Source organism: Gopherus flavomarginatus, chromosome 21, assembly GCF_025201925.1.
Source record: "Gopherus flavomarginatus isolate rGopFla2 chromosome 21, rGopFla2.mat.asm, whole genome shotgun sequence".
Taxonomy (NCBI): domain Eukaryota; kingdom Metazoa; phylum Chordata; order Testudines; family Testudinidae; genus Gopherus; species Gopherus flavomarginatus.
In genome coordinates this window covers 15,650,071-15,675,389 of record NC_066637.1, presented here as the reverse complement: position 1 = coordinate 15,675,389, position 25,319 = coordinate 15,650,071, and the positions used below count along the sequence as shown (strand labels likewise).

General features: G+C 49.4%; 1 protein-coding gene across 1 annotated transcript; it reads right to left on the bottom strand.

Annotated features, from left to right (window-relative positions):
• Window positions 1-18,028: 18,028 nt before the first annotated feature.
• Window positions 18,029-24,481, bottom strand: TAS1R2 (taste 1 receptor member 2). The gene is made up of 5 exons (XM_050931334.1): window positions 24,206-24,481; window positions 22,969-23,727; window positions 21,592-21,801; window positions 20,403-20,523; window positions 18,029-18,985 (listed from the first exon to the last, which is right to left on the bottom strand). The coding sequence occupies exons 1-5, from the start codon at window positions 24,464-24,466 to the stop codon at window positions 18,057-18,059; spliced, it is 2,280 nt and encodes a 759-aa protein (XP_050787291.1). The 5' UTR covers window positions 24,467-24,481; the 3' UTR covers window positions 18,029-18,056.
• Between the last annotated feature and the right edge of the window lie 838 nt (window positions 24,482-25,319).

The following is a 25,319-nucleotide window of genomic DNA, read 5'->3' as shown; positions in this document are numbered from 1 at the left end:
TATGTGAGGAAAATCACGCCCATGTAATCCATTTTGTGGGGGGTGAGGGATTCTGCTAAGTGCTTCTATCCACTGGTGCCTCAGCAGTGGTTGTCAGGCACGTTAGGGCAGAATTATCTAGACTTTAGGAAGTTGCCTGGGGAGGAGGGAGGAGAGGAATAAATTAAAAGGGTCCACTGCGGGCAAGATGAAATCTTAATTGGTTTTGTTAATTCATTATTATCCATTTAAAAAGTGTAAACTGAAGACTGAAAGTGACAAAACATGTCAGTGGAGCTTCTCAACTGTGAACTTCCCTGGGCTGCACAGGAAACCATCCCATCTGCATGAGCCAAGCTACAAAAGAGCGGGGGGGGGGGGCGCTTGTGAAACGAGTTTAGCCATTTTAGCCTGTGGCCACACCCCAAGGAGCTGCTGTGGGGGTGCAGGTTGGGGTGATTCCACCAGCAAAGGGGGGGAGAGCAAGGCAGGGAGGGAACCAATCTAGGACTTGGGAGACCTGGGTTTAAGTCCCTGCTCTGCCACAGACTTCCTGTGTGACCTTGGGCAAGTCACTTAGCCTCTGAGTGTCTCAGATCCCCAACTGTATAATAAACATCATAGCACTTGGCTGTCAGATAGAATTCCACCTCACAGGGTTATGAGGCTAAATCCCTTAGAGTGGGAGATGCTCAGATATTATAATAGATACATGTGCTATCCAGATCAGACTCACTAGGCTCTCAATCCTGCCCCGCTGAAGTCAAAGGGAGCGTGACCATTGAGAGCTGGATCCTGCCCTAGTCCAATTCTCACTCCTGATTCAAAAAGGGCAGCCCAACCTGAGATGGATTAAGATTAATAACACAGTCTGGATTCATCCAAAAGGTGGAGTTTCCTGCACAGAAGAATGGGGTGGGGGAAGTGACTCCAGAAAAAGAAACCACCCATGGATGTTTAGGGGACCCCATGAGGGTAAGTCAAGCCCTGAAATCAGCGTCAGCTGATCCATTTGACCCGTAAACCCCTAGCAGAGTTTCTGAAATATTTCAGCTGTCTCCCCTTCTCAGCCTTAAACTTCAAGATGCAGAGCCCTGCAATTCAATCCTGCGCAACAGGCTTCACTTTGGGGTATCTTTTGGTTTGTATTTTCATGGGCTGGAAAAAAACCGAGAGGAGAGAGAGATGCCGGAAGGGGTGATCTTGCGTTGATTAAATGTTTTGGATGGTACTGATAGATTATGCAGAGAGAATCAATTGTTCAAGGCAGCATTGCCCTCCTGGCATTGTGAAGCAGGCACTGAAATGTCAGGTTTGTGATCTTAAATCAGCAACCACAACACGGGGGGGGGGGATTAAATCAGGGGTGGGGGTGAGAGAGGGGGAGAAATCTTAAATGAAAACAACACTAGAGCAGGTTGGGAGTTGAGATGATAATATTAATAATTGATACCAAAAAAAAGTGTCATGGAGGAGACTGATGGTTGTAAGTAATTTTCTGGGTGCTGTGTACACACACAGATGCCTTATCGCTGAAGGATGGAAAATAGCAGCCGAGATGAAACTTTAGATACATTTTAAACACTCAGATGAAGGTGGGGGCAGAGGAGGAAGCAAGGAGCGTGGGGCGGGGGAAGAGTTTGTATTGCAAAGCACTTTTCCGTTTGGATACTGAGACTAAGCATTAGATTGGAGCAGATAGCTGTGTTGCCTCAGGCCCAGGAGTGAAGGCAGCGAAGCCAAGCAAAGGGGGAGTTTAAGGCCAGTGGGTTAGAGAAAGGGAGAAGGTTGTTGTTGTTTTTTTAATTTGGGGGGAGAACAGAGTGAATTTTGGAGCTGGCGAGGGATTAAAAGACTTGGCTTCTGTCTGGCACTAGTTTTGCAGACCCTGCCTCGCCAAGCTCTGTCCCTGGCCCTCGGTCCTACCATGTTATTCTAGTTCTGGGCTGCCTACACCCACGCTTCTCTGTCTAGCCTAGGTACTTCTATCGCCCCCGATTCTATAAAACCCGAGCACTTCAGCGCCTTTAATCTAGTTATCCTCCCAACACCTCTGCAAGGTAGGGAAGTGCTGAGCCCCACTTTACAGCTGGGGTGACTGACGCAGAGAGACTAGGAGTAGAGATACGCTGCAATGGGGCAGTGTGACTGCAGCAGGAGTAAACATGCCTGAGCGAGCCCAGGTATTGCTAGCAATGGGGCCGCAGCAGGATGGGCTGTATAAGACTGCCCAGGAACCTGGGTAATTACTCGGGGGACTAGCCTGGCTTTGCTGCCTCTGGTATTAAGCTGGCTTGGGCAAGCCCATGCATATGGCAATTGCAATGTAGCCGTTCCTAAGCGATTTACCCAAGGTGACACAAAGTCAGGGGCAGAGCAGGGAACTGTTTTCCCCATGACCTTACCCCTGGGCTAGCCTTCCATTCTAGCCTGGCAGTTTAGAAACAGAGCAGCTAGCCCGAGACCAGCAAACTCGTGTCACTTCCGAACCCAATTGCAGTGTGCACCCAGATCTTCCCGGATGTGGAACACGCAGGTGTAGGGATTTTTCATTCTCATCGTTGTGTTCAAAGCACCGTTATTCTGTTATATACACAGGGAAGCCAGAAGTGAAAGACAGTGTCATTAAGGGCTTTGGAACCGCCTGACCATCATGTACACAAAGAACAATTTATCCTACATTTATTTATGAACAGCTTACTACTCAGAGCCAGAGGCTGGTGATTAACAAGTGAGTGAATGAATGAGCGCATTTATTCCCTTTGGGAAAGAATCTCATTGTGATTATTTTGGTGTATTACAGTAGTACATAGGGGCTCCAATTCAGGATCACGGCTCACTGCTAGGAGCTGTACACACAGATTATGAAAGGATGATCCCTGCCCTTGCAGTCTAAGGAACGATCCATCTGTCTTAATGATCTAAGGTACTTACAAATACACCTCTACCCCGCTATAACGTGACCTAATATAACACGAATTTGGATATAACACGATAAAGCAGCGCTCCAGGGGGGCAGGGCTGCGCGCTCTGGCGCATCAAAGCAAGTTCGATGTAATGCCGTTTCACCTATAACACAGTAAGATCTTTTGGCTCCCGAGGACAGCATTACATCAGGGTAGAGGTGTATCTGAGCAGCTCACAATCTTTCCTGTATTTATCCTTGCAACACCTTCATGAACCAGGTTAGTGCTGTTATTTCTATTTTACCGATGGGGAACTGAAGCCCAAAGGGACGAAGGGTCAGATTTTTGATGGTATCTAGGCACCTAAATCCCATGGGAGCTAGCTCTAAGTCATTCAGGAAGTCTTGGATGGACTAGGAAATTGAACCCAAGTTTCTAAAATCCTAGGCTGGCGTCCTAACCCCTGGCCATTCTTCCTCTCTGGGCTAATAGTCTGGCTGATTCTTTTGGAGCACAGGGCCACTTGGATCTCCACATGACAGCCTCTAGGTTAAACATCAGTATTGTTGCAGGAGCTTGACAGACAGCAGAGTTATGTCTCTGCCAGCATGTGTCTACCAGGGCTGCCCAGAGGATTCAGGGGGCCTGGGGTCTTTGGTGGCAGGGGGGCCCTGCTGCCGAATTGCCGCCGAAGACCTGGCACTTTGGCGGCAGGTCCCGGGGTGGAAGGACCCCCCACTGCAGGTCTTCAGGGCACTTTGGCAGAGGGTCCCGGAGCAGAAAGACCCCCTGCCACCGAATTGCTGCCAAAGACCCTGAGTGGAAGAAACTCTGGGGGCCCGGGCCCGGCGAGAGTTTTCCGGGGGCCCCAGATTGAGTAAAGGACCCCGTTCCAGGGGCCCAAAAAAACTCTCGTGGGGGCCCCTGTGGGACCTGGAGCCTGGGGCAAATTGCCCCACTTTCCCCCCTCCCCCTAGCGGGCAGCCCTGGTGTCTACTGTAGGCATGACTGCAGCAGGAGCTAGAGAGAGGCCCTTATGAATGCAGCTCCTTAGTGCTAGTCTCATTTACTGGGGCAAACCAATGTAGAAACAAGAAGGCCAGCCGGGTGCCATGCCACCCCAGTGCCAGCATTAAGAACACCGGAACCACCCACGGGACAATGTGAAAACATCAGCCCTGCTTGTGAGATGGTATGAAAATGCCTCTCAAACTCGGCTGCTAGCTGTTTCGTCCAGCTGCTGGGCTCAAAGGCAGGTGTTGATGCCAATTTGTTAATCTAAGGCCACATGTGCACTTGGGAAAAGCCCCAGTGCACTCATCTGTAGCCAGCGATCAGCGTAGCTGCACCAGGATTAAGATCAAAGTGTTGATGGCACTTACAGGGCCTGGCACCAAGGTTAACTTTATCATTATTATTACTATAGCACCTAGAGGCACTAGTCATGGACCAGAACCCCTTATGTTAGGCGCTGTACAAGCCCAGAAAAAGAAGATGGTCCCTGCCCCAAAGAGCTGACAATCTAAGCATAAGACAAGAGGGGTGCAGACCGACAGGAGTATAAGGAACAACAACACAGGCAATGGTCTCAGCTCACCAGCAGCCTAACTGTTGTCAAGTTTTGTCAGCAGAAGGGCAGGGTCGGAGGAGGAGAAGTTAGGTTTGTGCATGTTACGGGGAGCTCCTCCCAGTCCTTGGGGAATATCCCTATTGCCTCCATCAGGGCACATCTTCGTCTTCCCCGTGTTGTCCCTTAGCAGTGAGCAATGGTGCAGCACCACCGATAGCTGACTCAGGTTTACTCCCAGGCATAGAGACAGCTTCACCCTGGGCATTCCAGGGGGTTTGGTATACTGAGACCTGGATACGCATTATGTCACTGGTGGGTCACCAAGCTAGGAGTAACTTACAGCTATTTGTCATCTCTTGGCTATTTGGTGGATCTCAGGCCAGTTCCCAGTGGGCAGTGTCCTTGTCACATATGTTGCCTTCGCCGCTGGCACTCACCAGCTGCCATTTTAGCAGTCTCAGCAGAAAGGCCAAGGGTTATGACTACATGGAGGCATGGCCCCTCTCAGTCAGGACAGAGGTGCATTGGTGGGCCGGTGGGGCAGGGAGATTTACTACTGCTGACCAGGCTGTTCCCATCCTGCGAGTTAAAGGAGGACTTCTTTCTCCCCTTTCAAATGGCTAGTTCGGTCCAGGAGACAGTTTGGCCTCTTCACCATTTCACTTCAACAGCTCCTTGTCTTCTCAAGGCTGCCCCTGGCCGACTATCACTTCCCCCATGCAGCCCTGATTGCCTCTACAGCTGCCTCTCAGCACTAAGTAAACACTCTTCGCTTCTATAGACTTTTGGCTTGGCCAAGAGTTAGGATCCACTGCCCCCGGCCCCTGCCCTGGGAGCCCCAGCTACCATGCAAAACTGCCTTAACGTGACAGGGGAAGCAGCCAACACACTGCGCAGCTGGTGTAGGAAAGGCTGAGATGATGGGACCGGGGGGAATTCAGAGGCTTGGCAGATGGAGAAGTTTGCTCTTAATCCCAAGCCGCCCCGGGCCAACTTTGCTGTGGTTTCCCGGGCTGTCAGAAGCCTCTTTATTTGCCATGTGAACCAACCTTGAGGTCTTTAGACAATAACAAATAATTTATCTCCTGGGGGGTTTCCCCGGAGAGCCATAAGAGGAGAGGCTCCAAGACAGAATCTGCTGGCAGCGGAGCAGACGGCATTCACCTGTTACTCTTCTCAAGCAGGCTGGCTCCGAGGCATCAGAAATCCAGACAGGCCTCCCTGGGGCACACTGAGAAACATGGGGGTAGGTATGTTCTTCTCCTGTTCCCCTTCCCAGTCCACACCCAGAGACTTCCCACCTCTGTGCTCAAAGAGCAGGCCCCTCTGAGAAATTCAGCCCTCCATTCTGGAGGATGGTTCATGGCCAGCATTGCCCACCTCTCCATGGCAGTCAGTGCCTTTCAGAACTCAGAGTGTCAGTGGAAGCAGATGGCCAGGTTCTGTGTGTCGCACATCTTTCTGCATATGACCTGGATTCCATAATGATCAGGAAATCAGGTTGGGAATGGTTAGCAAAGGTAGCAAAGTGACTTTGATTCTGTCTAATCCCTTTGTAATTACTGGAGGAACAGCCATTTTGGAGGAACAAATCTCACCCTGAGCAGCGCTTTGCAAATCAGCCGCTTCGACCACTTGCTGGTCAAAGTATTTGTGCGGTGTGCTTGGTCCTCCCGGTAGCCTGATATTTTTTCTGCTTTCTGGTTAGACAGCTGGAATTTTCTGAATAGAAACCACAGGTGTTCATACAAAGGAGCAGCCATTCCCCAAACAGAAATCCCTGGATGCAAATACCAAGTGAATTTAGCACTCATGGAGGCCCAGAGACTGTCCCCAGAACAGGTACCACAATGTAATTCAAGCTTCCCCACCAATGTTACTTAACCCTAACCTGGAGGGGCTTCCACTGGACGTGAGAAGGCCATTCAGTCTCCACGGCCCATTCTGCCCCCAGCCTTTCTGTATACACGGCTAACAAGGAGGCCAGTTACCATCAACTGTGCCATCTGGGAAACACACACACACACACACACACACACACACACACACACACACACACACACACACACACACACACACTCCTATTTCATGATAGCCACCAAAGAGCTATAAAATGGCAACACTATACAATCAGACATTACCAGCCTGGGCTGGATTTAACCTGGCAACCAGGAGCTGAAAAGCTCTGCATCCCCGGACAATCCCTTGAGTCACCCAGCCTCTCAACATGCAAACTGAGGGGCAAATTCCCAGCCAGTGTAATCAGCTGCACTGATTTAATGGAACTCTGCCGATTGACACCAGCAGTGAATTTGGCCCTCTGTTTCTTAGGCTCCCAAGAACAACTTTGAAGCAGGGGGAGACGTGCACACAGGTAATATCCTTTGGGTATCTTTTGCCCACCCGTCGGACTAGAGTTAGTCCATGTCGCCATGAGCCTATAACCTGTCTGCCCTAAATGCAAGCTGGGTGTAGCCTCTGGATCTCTCTCCCCACCTCTGTCCCTTGTGGCTTAGCAGCAGCATCTAGCAAGATCTTTGCAAGCAGGGACCCAACTCGGTAGGGAAGCAAGACTCTCAGATAACATTATTCTAGATGTGCAGGGGACTGGGAGACTTGGGGCACTGTTAACTAGCCGTGCTGCCTTTTGCCTTGGGTTCAAATGTAGCACAGGTGAGTTGGGACTGAATCGTCTGACCACCAAGTGGCTGCATCCCCAAAACCACCCTCACGGAGAGGCCACAGACACTCTCCCTCTATGCCACAAAGAGGCATATTGGCAGGGTGATATGTGCAGGAAACATACACGCCACTCTGGCTATATCTGTCCTGTGGATAGACTAGGAGACTCCGATCTCCAGGGCTCTACATACCCGTGTTGCCAACCTCAAGCGTTAAAAAAAATCATGAGTCAAGCCCCAACATAATCATGAGATTGGCTTTAAATGACAAGGTTTGAAAAGCTTGGATTCTGCTTTGCCTTCTGGGTTTTGTCCCTTTGGGGATCACGTTTCACCACTTGTCTGCACAGCCACAAGGGCTAGAAACTTTCTCGTTTGGTTTGGTAATGAAAGGTGAGATGCTGGCGCATTTATGTGACTGCAGGAATGAGGGCTTCCAGAAAAGCACCAAATAAATAAATAAATTCACACGAGTCTGGCAACGTTACTACACAGGTGTTTTAAAGAGAATGGGGGAGGCAGCCAATTTCAGTGTACCCTAGAATCGGTGCTTGTTGTGGAGGGGGAACTGGCTCATCAAAGCCCTGTCCCCTCCTTGCTTTTTCTTACCCAGGGTTATTTCTCTACTCATAGAGGTTGTGCATCCCTGGGTCACAGCCTCAGTCCTTGTTACTGCCCCAGAACTATGTGAACATTTGGATCTTAAGCGGATCTTTGTGGCTGCCTTAACTCTCCATAACAGGCTGACCCACGACTCCTCTGTACCCCCAGATCCAGTCCCTTCAGACTCAGGAGATGTTTGATCCTAACTTTGCACCTTGAGCCGCTGTCGGGTAAGAGTCCGGCGTCCGAGTTTCCATCGGAATGAGGGCTGGATTGCAGGCCACCTTTCCCTGATCTGGTGGAGAATGGGGTAAAGAGCACCATCTGCTGTCTGATCCCAGCACTGTATGCAGCTGGAGTCCTTGACAGTTCCCCAAACTGGGTATCAAACCACTTCCCCGCATTTAGGTTTCCAGGTGTTGAGGACTGAAGTGGTGGCAGCACAGCATGGGGAGAGACTAGGGACACAGAGATGGGAAGAGGGAGAGCAACAGACAACAAACTAGGGAGACGCAGAAAGCACAAGACAGAGAGACAGACAGCGAGGCCTTCGGTCTCCTAGCAAATCCTCTCCAGTGTTTGTATTTTACTCCCAATATTTTCCCCTACTGTGTTTCATTTTCTTCCGTTCTCTGTTTCTCTCCTTTGCCTCTCCTCTCACTCTCGCTCTTCCACTTCATATTTTCTCCCCCTGTTGATTCCCACCCCCAGCATGTTCCTTGCAACCTCCTCTCTCTTGCCTTTCCTCATTCCCCTTTCCCTCTACCCCTTCATCATCCAGCTCTGCTTTCTCCTGCCACCTTTTCCCCATCTTCCCTCCATCACTTCCACTTCACCATTCTTCTGTCCCTCCTCCACCCCCTTGCACCCTCCCCTCTCACATCAAACCCCTCTAGGGCCCAGCTGGGCTCTCTGAAATGCTGTCCCAGGGAAGTGCTGCAGGTACCAACCTGATGGAGGAAGTCTGTCCCGGGTCTGTGGTCCACACTCCTCCTTTTATCGCACCCTCTATGACTCTCTCCTCTTCCTCTCTAACTTCCAGGACAGGCCTGGGAAGTCTCTCTCCTATCCCCTCCTCCCAGTAGCCTCAGGGTCTTATCAGCCTGAAACACCAGATCGGCCAGGACAGGACTGGGCATTCCTGTCTGCCTGTGTGCTCCACAGTTGGCTGCTGGAGCTGTTCTCAACCAAGAAAGGGTTCCCCCTTCTTCTTCTCCTGCCTGAGAACATCTCAGAACCACTGTTTGATCCACCAGAGCTATTGCACCTTGTAATGCATGACAGGGAGAGCTTTAGCGCCCTATAGGGTTGTGACAGCCGTGTATAGGACGTGCAGTTTGTGACTCTGAAAACCATGCCTCTCTACTTGGAGAACACGAGACTAAGCCCCCAGACTCTGGCTGTTAGAAGGAACTGATTAATACAGGTGAGCAGGCCTGGCATATCCCATCCAGTAGAGGGCAGGGCATGTTCATGAACCTGTGCAGAAGCAGCTGACCCATGGTAAATGCCCACAGATCAGTGGTGTGAAAACTTTCCCAGTCGCCTCCCACCCCCTTACCATTCATGGAATTTGTCATCTCCTCACTCCCATTGTAGGCACAGTCAAAGCTTCCTCAGCAGTGGGCTGCTTCTACCTTGCACCCAGGCTGCACCACTAGGGCAGGGCCAATACCTGCCTCTTCCCGCTCAGGTTTTCAGGGTTGGGGAAGCTGCGTGCAAGGGTCTCTGGAGGCTGCCGGGAGCAGAAATCAGCTGACCCACAGGCCGGGTGGCCCATTCAGGTGAGTTAGGGAGTGGAGGTGGCGCTCCCTACCCGTACCCCACAGCCTGGCATCGCCGCTTGCCCCACAATTTGAAAACCTCTGCCATAGATGGACCCAAACCAAGCCATTCACTGACAGCATAGTGTGAAGGGGGGAAGAAATTGGCTTGACACTTTCTGGCAGGCATGACTGTGAGGAGACTTCCTCCCCAGGGAACCTCAGACTGTCACATCGAGCTGGGGGGACATTCTCTGGAGAAGCAGGAGAGGCAGGTGGAAAACCACTCGGTATAGGGCCTTAGGCATTCAGACTGAGTGTTTAGCTGAGGCAGGAGTCCCCAACCTTTCTTCCCTGAGGGCCACCCATGCAGCTGCAATAGGTACTGCAGCCCACTCCATCAGGGACAGTAGTCGTGCGGGGCACAGGACTCCCCTCAGTAGGGACCAAGGCCAGTGAGAGGGTAAAGGGGCCAGGCAGGTGCCACAGCCAGCTCCTGCCCTCACCCTCCACCTCAGCACCCCACTGAGTGCTTTGAGTTGGTCACCTGGCAGCCCTGCCCCAGTCACCCACCCAGCACCCTGGAGTGCCTCACAGGCACCCCCTGCCTGAGAATGAGGGATGGGTCAGGGGCACCAGCACCAGCAGAGGCAGGCCGTTGGGCTGAGCCTGGCCGTTACCTATGATGAGCCCGATCACGGCACTGTCAGGTGGAAACAGAGCAGCATTGCTGAGCCCTGGTCCCAGGAGAAGCCCCCGGGCTGATACTCCAGGGGGCCCAACAGCCACGGATCGTGGGGTGCAGCAACTCAGAGTGGGGATGGCTGCGAACCTTCCAGCCTCCTCCAGCTGACCTGAGAGCTGCTGTCTCTCAAGGCCGGCCCCTTCTTCTTGTCCTCTGCCTGGCAGCTCCACTTCAGCCTCTGATGCCCGCCAGGGACGCTGGGCTACTCCAGCTATGGGCGGGGATCATCGCCAGCTACCACTCCACCAACGTATACAGTTGCGGTGGCACAGTTTGGTGCGTTATAGCCATACACAATGACACTCTAGTCACAGGGACATGCTGGAGCAGGCACATCAAGAATTTATGCTTGCAGTGGGACTAAACTGGTCCCAGAATGACCGGGGGGTAGGAAGGGTGGGTGCAAAGGAGCATAACTCTTTCTTTCTGGCACGAGGAGAGCAACCTTTGTTGATGCTGTGACAACAATGGGTGCCATAGAATGAGGTTGTCCCAAAGAGCAGATCCTATTGCCCCTGCCTGTAGAAGGAAGGGAGCACATTTCTACACCTCACCTCCAGTGGGTCACGTGTTGGATCGTTACTGATGGTCCAGGATGGATCTGCACACAGCACGTGGTTACTTATATCCAAGAAACATGTATCTGGTGCCCCGCAGAGCATAAATATGCCCAGAGTACAGCAGAGTCCCTGCCCCCGAGGACTTACAGCCCAAAGGCTGGGGTGGTGCGGTGCAGTGCGATAGCTTACAGAACCAGTGCAGCTGCACGTGGCCTGAGAGGTTTCCTGGAAGACGTGGATCTCCAGGAGGCATCTGAACAAGGAAAGGCAGGGCTGCAGAGCTCAGGGGATTCATATGCAGGGGGTTGGCTTGGGCCCAAGCTAAAGATAACACAGCCCCTATAGGGGGCTAATAACATTGTCGGCAGCTAATCATTTCCTTTAAAACACAGACTGACCTGTTTGACTAGGAAGTGATGCTCAGGACTCGGCTAAGGGAATTCAGATGTTGACAGGGAACACCAGCTGCAGCATGAAAAGATCTGTTACGTGCCTTGCAGCTGGTTTAATGGCAGAAATAGTTAGATCCCAGAGGTGACATGTGGGGGTCACATGCCCCCCCAATTTCTGCCGGGGTGGGAGTCGGGCTGAGCGCGGCTGAGGGGGACATGCCTGGGAAAGGCACCAGCACCTTGCACTCCCGCAGAGCCCGGCTAGCAGGTGTCAGGAGCAGGGAAGAGAGATTGAGCTGGCAGTGGATATAATAGGCTAGGGAAGGCTAAGCCTCTCCTAACCTTGGCCCCACCCATGCGCCACCCTGAGGCCCCCCCATGCCCCCCCCACGGTGGGCGGGGCTCAGCGCAGGCTGGCAGCTCGAGTCGGCCGGCAGCCCAGCGTGGGCTGGGCCTGGGGTGGCTAGGGTGACCAGACAGCAAATGTGAAAAAATCAGGACAGGGAGTAGGGGGTGATAGGAGCCTATATAAGAAAAAGACCCCAAAATCTGGACCGTCCCTATAAAATCGGGACATCTGGTCACCCTAGGGGTGTCTCAGGCCAACTTGGGGTTCAGACCAGTGCTTGGTCCAGGAGCTGGGCCAGCCTGGGGGTCTGTCCAACCAGGGGTTGGCGCAGGCTGGTGCTCAAGCTGGCTGGTGGGGCTGGGCTGGGCCGGCTGGCAGCCCAGGGCTCGGGGCAGCTAGAGTGGGTGGGCCTGTGCTCCTCCGGCCACTGGTGGGGGGACCTCCAGTCTCCGGTGGGCGAGGGGGGCACAGTAGGGGCAGGGCCTCAGGTGGAAGGGGCAAGCCTGGGGGGCTGGCCTCCCCAAAGTGAGAGTTCATACGCTGCCCAAGCATGGAGGCAATGGGAGAACTGGGGAAGGAGCTGTGAAGTGGGGAGCAAGGTGGTACCAGTTTGGAGACACCTCAAGCCTCACTCATTGGGTGCGAGACTCGCTCACTAGCATGCTAGCTCACTCTCGCACATGTTTCTAAGCTTATCTCACTCGTGAGAAAATATGTAAAGATTTAAACTATTTTTACTCAGGCACTGCAAGAGACAACCATAGATCCTGGGCCCCAAGCATGGGGCTTAGAGCTTGGAAAGCTACTTTGCAAGTTTATGGACTGTGGCCATCATGGAGACTACAGGGCTGTAGACTGCAGTCTGTAGGCAGGAGAGAGGAGGCTACACAAGGGGTTTTCTGGTGGATGTAAACACTTGACAGTCAAAAAAATATGAGTTTGTCCAAAAAACAAGCAGGACTTGATCGAAAGTTATTTGGTTCTGCAAAATACAGTTCAAAATGTAAACTCCACTGGACAAATTCATGGCCCTTCATTGTCCCGGTAGCAGGCAAGGCTTCTCTTTTTTTTAAATGTATGCTGTGTTGCCAGGTGCTGTGCTGTGGTCATCAAGGAGAAAAAGATATAACGTGTCATCTGGGGAGTGAAATACACTGCAGAAATAGCAGAGCAATGGCTTTACAGCCACAAATTCCTTTTGTACCCGTGGCAAATCCCATCTCTGATAAAGTAAGTCAAATATGTTTAATAATTATGATTACTATTGTTAATTATTATTATTATTATTTATTAACGCTTTCAGGGCACTTGGGTTTCTCAGCAGTAATTTGCTGACTTTTTTTCTTTTTTTTTTTTTTTTGGCAGTACAGTAATTTATTCCTAGTACTTTGCCAGAAACTCTGTTTGCAATGTTTTCAGAAAGTTTTGATTGTTTTTATGAATTAATTTTTATTGCAGCCAAGATTTTCTGGTTCTTGTACAGTTTTCAATGTGTCCCGATGAGCGTTAAATATTATTTAATTAATTTAGCTGAGACCCTTTATCTAAGGCAACAGGATTATTACAATACAGTGTGGTACCTATTAAAACTTACATAGACACAAACTTGCAATCCTTATATCACAAAAAAGTCCACTCACTGTTTGTATATTATTATTATTATTATTATTAACATCTGTGCTTGTGAAACTCTGATTATACTGGTTGGATTAAAAACATGGACTATTGGATATTGCCTAGGACCAAAAATGTCCTTTTTTAAGCAATGACCTAACCCTCCACCTGGAAGTATTCTTTGGCCTTGAATCTCACTCTTTGGTGCTGTAAATCTCACTCTTAAGGTCAGCCAACGTTTGGCAGGTGCAATGGGTAATTAGATGGGTGAGCAAGGGGCCAGAGGTGATGCGTGGGGCAGTCATATGGCCCCCCTTTAAATTCTGCCTCCCTCACTATCATCAAGAGTTACATCTCACCTCTGCAAGAGCCAGAGAGGGGGAGACACATGCACAGAACCAAAAGCAATGCCTAGACTTCAGGGTTACAGACTAAATCTTCTACTGCAGCAACCTCTACGCACAAGTCCCTGCTTTAGCGAGCCAGCCACCATCTACAGCACAAACATGTCACAGGGCTGCCTTAAGTGCAGCAGTTAGGCCAAGCAGCTCAAAATGGAGCCTGCTACACAATCCACTTTCACCCACCCAGGCCAAGGGAAAAGAAACTGGCTGCCTTGTGGAAGCAGGCCCAGTTGTTGCAAGGTGGGAAAGGATACAGGAGCTTCCTCCCCGGGACTGCTCCTGTGGTGTAGGACAAGTCATGTAGACTTCTCTGTTCAGTGCTTGGGCCTTGGATAATGACTGCTCTTGTGGGGTGAGATCCTGCTTCTTCTACCTTGCAAACTCCCCCTGCCACGCGGAAAAGCCCCAAGATTCTTTCCCAACAGGTAGTTGGAGAGAGCAGGATGCCCCAGAAATCCTAATGAGAATCCTAGCAGTCTCCAGCGTTGATCACAGTATGTACATACATACATAAAATGCTACCTCTGGGCAAACTATTTCTTGAGGCACTCCAATTGCTAAATCTCCCCTCCCCTGCGTTAACACAAGAATGCAATGCAAAGCCCCCCAATTAGCTGAACCTCCCATGCCTACCTCTTGCACGCACACACAGACACACATATAGTGAAGTGCAGAGATCCTGATTAGGTGACCCCACTCCCCCCTGACTGTCCAATGCAGAGAGACCCCAGTCTGATGATCCCCCTCCATGTAATACAGCGAAACCCCTGTTAGCTCAACCCTGATTCTCTGAACTGCATATCTGTTGCTGATTCTGAAGTACATTTTTTTGATTTACCAAGAGCTTTAGCTATCCCACAAGGCAATGAGATAATGGGGATTTGTCTGCTGTGCTCTCAGGCACTTCATATGCCACAGTCTCAGGGGTTATCCTGCCCCTTGGACAATATTTCACTGGTATGGACATTGCAGCCAGTCAATGTTTGTGTGTGTGTCTGTATAATTACTGCATTGGTACTTGAGCTGTAAATATGATCTGCTAGAGGTATCTATGCATTTTTGTGTTGCCAGTACTTGTTATTTTACTGCAAATCTCATGGTATTTGACATTTTTCTTGGTGCTGAAGCTCCTGGAGTCATGTGATTTATGTGAGACTCTCCACTGTTTAAAGTATATTTAGATTCATAAATTCCAAGGTCAGAAGCTACCATTGTGATCATCTGATCCGACCTTACCCATAATAATTCCTCTTTGAGCCTACAGCATATCTTCTAGAAAACCATCCAATGTTAAATTAAAAATTGCTAGTGATGGAGAATCCACCACAATCTAGCCCTTGTGGCTGTGGAGAAAAGCTTGAAAACATGACTCCTAGCGGTACAATAACTGGAAAGCAATTCAGTGACCCCAAGATTTATGATGTTTGACAATCTCATGATTTGTAAACCAATCTCATGATTGTTGGTGCCTGATTCATGCCTTTTGCCTGCTCGGTATAGGCAATACGGTTCTGGAAGCCAGAAAAACACCATCCCCTCAGTTTGGTAGAAAAATTAAATGATGTCTTCTACGGTGGAATTTACCGTTTCTTTTCCATCTCTCCCATGTATTGTCCCCATCTTACTGGGTGTGCACTACCCCCGCTTTCTCATTTGCTTTACTTTAAATCTTAGGTTCTGAGACAAGCAAGTGAAATTTAACATGAAGGTCCATTCATTGTGAAGAATGTAGCGTGGCCCTTTGCCAGGAACAATTCAAAGCGTTTTGACACTTGTTAATACCCCTGCAGCTTCTGTGCATTCAGTCTGGGTTGCATTAGCACCATGATCAATCTGTGGTTGGCGGAGGTGGGAGGGGGAGGAATGACTTTGGGATCCATCCAAGAAGTGTCATACTCAATCTAGGCTCTTATAACTACTTACCTAACATGGTACATCACATGGTTTGATCTGCCAATTAGCCTCAGTCGGAGCTGCTAACCGAAAGCAGATGGATCAATACATTATCGTATGGAAAAATCTGCCACTTCCCATTTTCCTGGAGAGTGGGAGAGCCGGGCTGAATGCCCCTTCCTAAAATCACCAGGCAGCAGCACGTCTTAGATATGCAGGAGTGAGGATGAGCAATTAAGGGTGCTCTGATGCAAAGGTGATGGAGAGGGGAGTGGGGACATGTGTAAGTACCTAGGTTGGTGGAAGGCTGGTGGCTGCTGTTGCTTCATACAGGTATGGCACTGCACATGAGCGAAGGAGATGCCCTTAACCTGTTTCCTCTTTATTTTGTGTGTGTTGTACATTGGTATTATGTAAAGCAGCACCACTAGCCCCTGCTGTCCTTCCCTTGCACCCTCCCCTCCCCTGGGGTATAAGAATTTCTGTTCCCCCATCTTGGGCAGAATGTTAGAAGCATCTGAGCAGGCAGGAGAACATCTCAATTGTCTGATCAGAACATTGGAAATTCCCATCCCTCTTTCTCGTTGCCCCACCTTCCCAAACACAGGCAGTAGCATTTATCAGCTTCAAAAAGAGAACTGTTTAAATAGCATTAAGGGCCTGATTTAAAGTCACAAAAGCCATGAAATTCAGAGTTAAGGCTAAAAATCCACTTGACACTTTGGCCTTAAGTCATAAAAGGCGTGAGTCAAAGGCAGCAGCTGAGTGCTCAGAGTTGCCTGGCTTCCGAGCAGGCTAGGAGAGGGATGCAAGTCAGATCCCTTAATGAGATTTAAACGAGCTGATGGCCTGAACTCAGAAGGTTCAGAGATGCTGTTTGAATTAGCTTTGGGATACTGATCCGAACCGCTTTGGTCTGGGAACTGGGCTGGAAAGTGTATTTTTTCCCCAGGGGCTAGTCCTGAGAGGTGCTGAGACCCAGCAGCTCCAACTCCTGTCAGTCTGTGAACTCTGAGAGCACAGGACCATGGTTCAGTCCAGAATCCAGGTTATTTGTGATGTGCGCTCCTCTCTCTTGGAGCCCGAGATTGCAGGGTTGTACGAGGAGAGGCAGTGTGGTTTAGTGGGTAGAACATCAAGCTGCAAATTAGGAGATCTAGGCCACTGGCCTGCTGGGTGTACCTTAGGCAAGTCACTTCCCCTCTCCGTGCCTCAGTTTCTCCTACTGCTTGTCTTGCCTATTTAGATTGTTGGTGAGGGACTGTCTCTTACTATGACTTTACAGTGCCTAACACAACGGTACTCCAATATCAGATAGGAGCTTTAAATGCCATCATAATCCTAAATCTGGAACCGTTAGCCCTTCAGCAAAATCACAACATTATCAGAGCAAATCAGGTCAGATTTAAAACCTTTATTATGGTAGAGGAACAAACAGAAAAATGTAACAGCATCAGGTTCGTGCACCTGGAACAAGGAAGTCCATTACGCTCCAGCCATATTTGTTGGTTTGAATTAGCTGCTAATCCTACATTTTGCCAGGCTGCTTTCAAAAGTTTTTTATGCCAGCTCCAAGCTAATAGTATCTTGTCTAGTTGCATAGGGTCATGTAGCAATGCACATCAGCTAGAAGAAACTAACTCAAAATATGGATACGGCTATCCAGCTTTGGTTGTTCAAGGCAAAATTTTCACTAACGGCCACTGAGTTTCGGTGCTCAGTTCAGTCTTTGGGGGCCCGGTTTATTTTAGGGATGCTGAGAACCCACAAGTCCATGGACTCAATGGTAACTGAAGGTGCTCAGCAGCTTTGAACACAAGGCCCCACAGGCCTCTAACTGGGGCACCCAGAATTACTAGCCACTCCTGGAAATGCTGGGCCTTAATGTCTTGACCTGGGGTGAACTTCATGACAACTTTATTGTTGGGAAGGGCCAATTCAGCCAAAGCAAAACTCTTTGTGGAAACGTATTGCTTTGGATGGAAGTTCCATTGGGAAGGTTTCTCTGGTCCAGGATGGAATTTAGGTCTTACATTCGGTGGGGCGGCGTCATGACTGGGCTGTAGAGTCAGTCTCTTTGTATCTGGCCCAATAAATATTTAATTATTTATACAAAATGGAACCGCTACAACTGGAGAGACTGACAGAGACTTGACATCATAGCCTGGTGGGGAGGGCATTCAGCTGGGATATGGGAATGAGGCTCTGATTCAGAGCAGGGACACACACCTTGTACCCAGATCCCATGTGAGTGCCCTCACTCCTGGGCTGTTGGCTAGTCTGGAGTGAGTCGCTTACTCATTTTTTGCAGAAGACTTTGTCTAGTTCTTGCTCTGATGCAGGAAAAAAAACAAACGTCAAAACCTCAAGTTGTTTTGTGAAGTAGAACTCTTGTTTTCCGGCCAGCCCTAGTTGTTGTACATGTTGCCTCGTTTGAGGGGGTAGGAGGCAAATTTGCAAGATTCATACAGTTGTACAATCTACAAAGCACTGATGCACTTCTTGAGGAGATAAAGACTCTCCTCCAACCCAGACAGGTTGGAATTGGGTCTTCTTTCACTATGGGGATTGTCTCCGTACAAAGACGAAGTACCTGGTTAGTCCTGTCTCATGGTGTAGCTCTGGATGACGCTTTGGAAGTAAGCAGCTGTGTTGCGTTCTGGATGGAAAAATATCAGATAACACTTGGGACCAAAGTAACCGATGGAGATCCCAAGCAAATTGATTACCACTCCTATGACATCGCAGATGGTCACCAGCACCCCTCTGTACACAGACATGGCCAGGAAAATGGCAATCTCGGAAACAGCATAGCAGGTCATGCACAGCGTGATGTACTTGGCTTCGTTGTAGTTCTTGGGAAGCTCCTTGCCTATGTAGGAAAAATAGAAACACAGAATAGAGAGAAATGTGTCTAGGCTGTTGTTCATTAGCAAGGACAACTTGAAGCTCTTGTTGCATTGCAGCTCTACTGTAGAGGGATTGTCCTCCAGCACTAACGGAACTGGAATAGAAGGGTGGATGATGACATTCGTCACAACGATGGTGACTTTCAGAGCTAAAATTACGGTTATAAAAATGTACTGGCCATTATACTTCATCCAGTAGCTGTAGGCTTTGGGCAGCCGGGCCGCCATCTTGAAAATGCTGATGATCTGGAAGGACCTAACGGTGAGGCAGGAGATGCACACGGTGAAGCAGAGGGTGTACACTATTTGCCGGCACATGCACTTGAACTCTGTTGGGATCCCCATGTACACGGGGACGTTGATGAAACCGATGATCAGAGACGCTAGCATGAGGAAGCACATCCTGCCTCCTGCAGACTTCACCACGGGTGTGTGCAAATGAATGGCAAATATGACAGATATGACTACAGTGGCTACAAGGCCCAGCACCGAGAATAGCAGCAACACCACTGCAATGCCTTCTTGCCATTCCAGATATTTCAAAAGCCTTGGGTAGCACTTTTGACTTCTGGCATTGGACCACTGGTCAGCTGGACAAGGCTGGCAGTTGTACAGGTCTGCAAAACAAAATGTGGTGTTTCTGAAAGACCCTACCAAAGGCTGTCTTATCTGTAAATAGTCAATATGTCTAGTAAGAGCATAACTGATGGGAGTGATGCTAAAGGTTTCGCACCCATACTAGCTCAGGCCACTGTCTTGTAAGCTCTCACTAGCTAAGCAGGGTCAGACCTGATCAATTCTGGATTGGGAGACCTCCGTGGGAACCCCAAAGTAGTGGTGGTTGTACAGTTGCTAAAATTCTTCTTTCTGACTAATATGTGAACCAGAGCCGTAAGCTTGGTCTTAGGGGAACACTGTGCTGTTGGAGGTGAAGTCGTTCAAATGAGAGGTAAAGCCACTTACGGTCCTTAGTGATCCCATGGGTTTGTTTTGGTTTGTTTTTCTTTGCAAGTGTTGGGATTTTAACCCTAGTGTCTTGGCTAAATTCCAATCTGGGTAATTGCATTCTATATCCCAAAATTCCCCCTAAACTTGATGTTGGAGTCTGTGTTTCTTTTCCCTTCCTCGTGGAGTAGTTTCGTTGTGCACCGTTACCCTATTGTGTTCCATCCTAGAGGTGACGGCATTTCAACAGTGGCCACGGTTCCTCAAAGTACATAGTTTGTCAAGCTTCTTGGAATCCTTCAGGACACACGGTGCTATGCAAATTTAAGATATAGATAACACCTAAGGTCTTCTATTTGAGGATCTCGCATGACATTGCAAACATTAATTTAAGCTTCACAGCTCCCTTTTAAGATAGGGTATTATGAAAAACTGAGCCACAGCGATGCCATGTAACTTGCCTACAGTCAAATGGTGAATCACTGTTAGAAGTGACAATGGAAGTCAGGTCTTCTGACTCTTCATCCCCTTTTCTGACTACACCTCTACCTCCATGCCAGCGTCCGCTCCCTACACGCACACGCCACGCACAGAGAATCTGAATCAGTGAGAGAAAACATGGCCTTGCGGGGATTATTGTTACAGCAATGGAGATCTCAGCTGAGACTGGGGCCCCGTTGTGCCAACTGGTGTAAAAACACGCAGTGAGAGGCAGTGCCTGCCCAAAAGAGTTTATAATCCCAAAGAAGATGACAAAGGAAGGATTTATTATCCAATATTATAGATATGGGACTGACTCCCAGAGAAAACTAAGTGACTTGCCCAAGGGCACACCGGAAATGTGGCAAGGCCAGGAACTGAAACCAACTCTTCTGGGTAAGAGATTCATTCCTTTCCTAGACTCTAGGACTAGATGGGACCATTAGATAATCTAGTCTGACCTCCTGGATAGCGCAGGCAGAGAGTCTCATTCAGCTACCCCTATCTAGAGCCCAGTAACTTAACTATAGACCTTCTGCTGGGAACAAGCACTGTCGGATTGACATGAAAACAAGGTGCGTTTAGGCTTGTACGTTGCATTTTCCTTACCATTGTTGTTGAGAAAAGTCCCTTCTTCACAGTCAATACACTCAAAACAGCAGCTGCTAACAGTTACAGGCTTCCTCCGCTGTCCGTAATCACACTGCTGGGAACAGACTGAAATGGGGACCTGGGAAAAGGGGAATTGGAGGAAAACAATGACAATCTCATAGCAACTTCCAAGTGAGCTGGAAGAACTTGTAAATGTTCCATAATAGAACCTCAGGAGATCATATATATAGTCCAGCCCTCTACTCAAAAGGGGAACAAATCCCCAGTGTTTGGGTTTTTTTTAACCTCAGTTTTCTGAATGGCCCCCTCAAGGATTGGGCTCACAACCCTGGGTTTAGCAGGCTAATGCTCAAACCACTGAGCTGTTCAATTCCAATTCAGCCACAGTATAGACAGGAAAGGAGATACACAGCTAGGATAAAGCCAGCCAAACAATATGCTTTACCTTTAAATAGGGAACAGGGTTTAGACTGGTGCTCTTGGGATTCAGCCATCAGTTATACATACCTGCTATAACTTTACCAGCAAGTTTACCATGTTCCAATGGCAGAGAACCAGGGATTGATTTCTTGGAATGGCCATAAGCAAAACATTCCTAGGATCAATCTAACTACTGCATCACCTTTAAATAGAGAACAGGGATGGACATAGCCACAAAGGCAGCAGTCATCTGGGAATAACCTAACGAGCCACTGGATGTCGCTGTTGTACCAGACAAACAGCTGGAGGAACATTCTTCTGGCAGGAGGCAATTTAGACTATTAAAGCCAAGGGCCAGACTTTCAGGCCTTGTTTATTTATGCACAAGTCTGGCACACACAGCCCATTCTGGCCGCTTTTTTGGTCGCCTGTCATTTTGTTGCCCAAGTGATAGGATTTGCGTGCTCGAGTCCCATTTGTGTGTGTAACTATGGCACAATAAACCCTAGCTTCTATATAGCACTTTACATTCGAAGAGTTCAAAGCACTTGACAAAGGAGGTGAGTATCATTCTCTCTGTATTACAGATGGGGAAACTGAGGCACAAAGAGTGGACATGACTTGGCTGAGATCACCCAGCATGCCAGTGGTGAATAGAATCCAGGTCTAACTCTGTACTCTATTGACTAAGCCCTACTGCCTTGGGTTTTGCTCATGTGGTTCCATGACTTCCCCACATGTGTGATAATGGGTGGAAGGAACTTGCCGTGTTGTTTGGGGTGTGCCAGGAGATGTTCTGGATGGTGAACAGCAGCTTCTTGTTTCTGCTGTAGGAGGCAATTTTCTGAAAAGGGTTGTTGGGTTGGTCCCACTTCCACTGGATGATCTCGAAGCTGTTTGGAATAGTGCCTCTCTCTCTGAAATTGATCCTCTCGTTGAGCAGAGAGAAGTTCACGCGCTTCATCTCTGGCACTAGCTGCAAATGGAGAAGGAGAAGATGATCAATGCACACGTACTGCTAGGCACTGAAGTTACAGATTGAGGTCACTTCCTGAAAGTCTAGTTCTGCTCTGAAAAGAGACGCTGCCGAAGGAGCAGCCGTGGGTATTTTACTTGGTGATTCCAGGTCAAATGCTCTCAGTCAGCAGAAATTTTCTTCTAAGACCCAGCATGGCAAACTGACCCTTGGATCAGAAAGTCAAACTGGGCTCTTCTGGCTTACATATACCTAGAGATTCTGCAACTGGGACTCAATCAACCAGGCTAATGCATGAGTCAGAAGAGAAGCCAGCTCGCCCCCCTGGAGCTATGTTGACTTTGCAAGAGATCTAAAAATCCTTAGGGTCAGACCCTGCCACCCATGTTCACGCTGAGCAGTATCTTACATCCCATTGATCACAATGGGACTGGTGGGTGAGTAGGGGGAGAGAGTGGCCGATTCTGCCATCCTCGCTCTGGTCTGTAGGAAGTGGATCTGACTCTCTGAAGACCATGGCGCAGGTCTGTTGAGCAAGATGTTGCCATTTTGACACCCACTTTGCAGAACAGAACTGCGCTCCAACAGGTCCTGCAGAAAGTGATCGTGGTAAATGCAGTAGTGGTGCTTTTCCTCTGAGTCGTTGCTGACCCCTACCACACATGCCCAGTGCGGAGTTTGTGTGAGGTGGGCACTGTTCTCACAGAGATGCCGTCTTTTGGTTGGGGGCCCAAAATTAGACTCGGGTAAGGGCGTGTGTACCTGCGAAGAGATGGACTCTTTGCTGCTGTGTCTCTGCCCTAGCGTGAGTTTGGGACTCAGTACCTGCTGTCATTCTGCAAAAGTTCATTTGACCAATTGAGCTGGATGCAGGCACGATCTATCTGTCCCTGCTAAGCAAGGAGACTGTGCTTCTGGGACAACCACATGGAACTGTGGGCAAGCTATTCTGCAACATGGACAGTTGTCTGCTAGGAGCTAGGTTGGGGTCATCTGACTCATCTGATGCAAATCACCAAGCAGCCATCAGAGATTCACACCTTTCTGTTCCTAGCCATATGGGCTGGAGGGAAAAGGCTCTACTAGCATTCTCCCAATGCCCCAAGCCATGTAGTCCCATGCCCTTAAAACGTGGCTTGGATTTCTTAATGCAAGCATGTGGCCAACCTGCCAGGGGTAAACCATCCGCTTGTGGCATCCTGTGGTATTGCAGCCCAGCAGCCTGTGCAAAGCGTGAGCCACGATGTAAACAGAAGAGTAGACACTGAAGTCTGTGCGCTCCCCTTGGGCCCTCATACTGTGCTCTGCGTCTCGGGCAGCTCTGAGGCACTGGTCGCACTCTTGGTTGCATGTAGTTTGGTCACTCGCCTGCTCGTTGGCTCCTTCTGCCAGGCTGACCCTAAAGTCGTCCAAACCAGGAATGGAGAATTCTTTTACTGCCACCCCCAGAATGGTGCCCAACCTCCAGAGGTCAGTGATGTTGTACAGGGTGGGCTCAGTGGCCCAGGCTTCAGTGGCAATCCACACCAAATCCGTAACATTCTGGCGGACAGCTTCTTGGAAGAAGAACGGTAGTATCAGCTCCAGGGACAGGACGATGACCACCTTGGCCGTACTGTGGATGACCTTTCTGACAATGGACTTGATCTTTCCCTGCAACTCTAGTGAGAGCATCTGGCTGCTTTGGGGCACTGGGATGACCTCCTGCAATGCCACGCAGATCTCGGTAGCCCTGGCCCGCAGGAGCTTCAGGTTTTGGCGCCCGTAATCGTCGTCGCTGTACAGAATGTTGACCCAGTTCCAGCGGAACTCCTTCAGCAGGAGCTGCATGGCCACAATCTGCTGCTCCATGCTGGAAATGGTTTGGAAGGCGGTGGGGAAGCGTTTGCGGTCGCTCAGCTCATTAGTAGTTGCCGTGTAGGAGATCTAGGGGCAGGGAGGAACAGGGAAGGGACAACGTGAATATACAGACATGACTTACACCCGGTATAACAGCTTTGGTGTTGTTGGACTTGTACAGGGTGTACTGATGTAGGGATTGGCTTTCTCTGGAGTGCAGACTTAATGCTGTCATAATACTCAAATTAGGAGCTGGTCTAACTATGGAAATGGAGCGTGTCTGAGTTCCAGAAAGCCAGGAGGTGCCCAAGTGAGCCGTCCAGCAGCAGCACTCTGCACATCTGGTATGATTTACGTATAAAGGGACCAGATTATCCCAATGAAAATATGGGATACCTCTTGCTTGCCACCCAATGGGGAGCATGTGACACAGGTTGATTTGAGTATGCTGAAGCTACAGAGGGCTGACTCGCTTCAGACCAAAGCGCAGGGGATATGTTCATGAAATCATTAGTGAGGCAAGCCCTGGAAGGTTTGTCCAGCCCTAACATGGGCACCAGCTTACCTGAGGCACGAGGAAAAGACTCAGTACCTGGGCCACTATAACAACTGCTTGTGAAGAGTCTGGGCCAATAACAGCCAGCACCCGGGGCTGGTAGTGTGTATAGTTATTGTGCAGCTGCACCACAGAGTGCTTGTTGGTGAGGAAATACAAGATGGGGTGGATGAAGTTGGTCAAATAACAGACATCGACCATCTCATAGCCTAGGGAGACACCAGGCAGCAGAGTACTGGAATTGTTGATCTGCTCCACTGCGAACCTCATGGCCCGGAGGTGGCTGTAGCTTGCTTTCTTCAGCTTGTACCTGGGAGGAGTGTAAAACGATGAGCGATGGGTGCGGGAACTCCTCCTGTGAGAGACCGCGTCTGCCTTTGGGCTTATGCAGCAAGGCTCAAAGAGGACTCCTCTCCTTTAGTGTTGCATAGCACTGCGGTCTTAGGACCCTGGGCCCAACTCAGTAAGGTGCTGAGCACGTGTAACTCCCACTAGCTTCAGGATTGGACCCCAAATTCTACCCTGAATATAGCGCTCCTATAGGAGTCAATGGGAGCCAGGTGCGTAATGGGCCATCATTATGGGAAGCAGCGTGGTCTGTTGGACAGAGCAGTGGAGTGAGACTCAGGGGACCTGGATTCTTTTCCAAGCTCTGCCGCTGGCATGCTGGGTGACCTTGGCCAAGTAATGTGTCTCCATGCCTCAGTTTCCCATTTGTAACATGGGGATAATGATGATGACATCATTTTGTAAAGTGCTGTGGGATCTACTAATGAAAAGTTCCATATAAGAGTTAGAGTTTATTATCAGGCTTTGAACCCCAACGCCTCAGCACAGGCCTCTACCAGTTGAACTACAGGAGTAACTCCCTTAGTTAGTGTAGTAGGCTGTTATCCTCTAGCGGTCTAGCCATCAGTAGGGAGATGTGACACACACTCTGCTAGTGTCTTATGCTTGCCACTAAAGGCAGGATTATAACAGTGTTTTTCTCCACCATCTGGGCCAAGATTATCTTCTGGTTAAGATCACATGACTGGAAGCCAGGACTTCTGATTTCTAGAGTGACTTTGCAAATGTATGACCTTTGAGCACTTAAACTCTCTGGGCATCATCCTACCCCCTG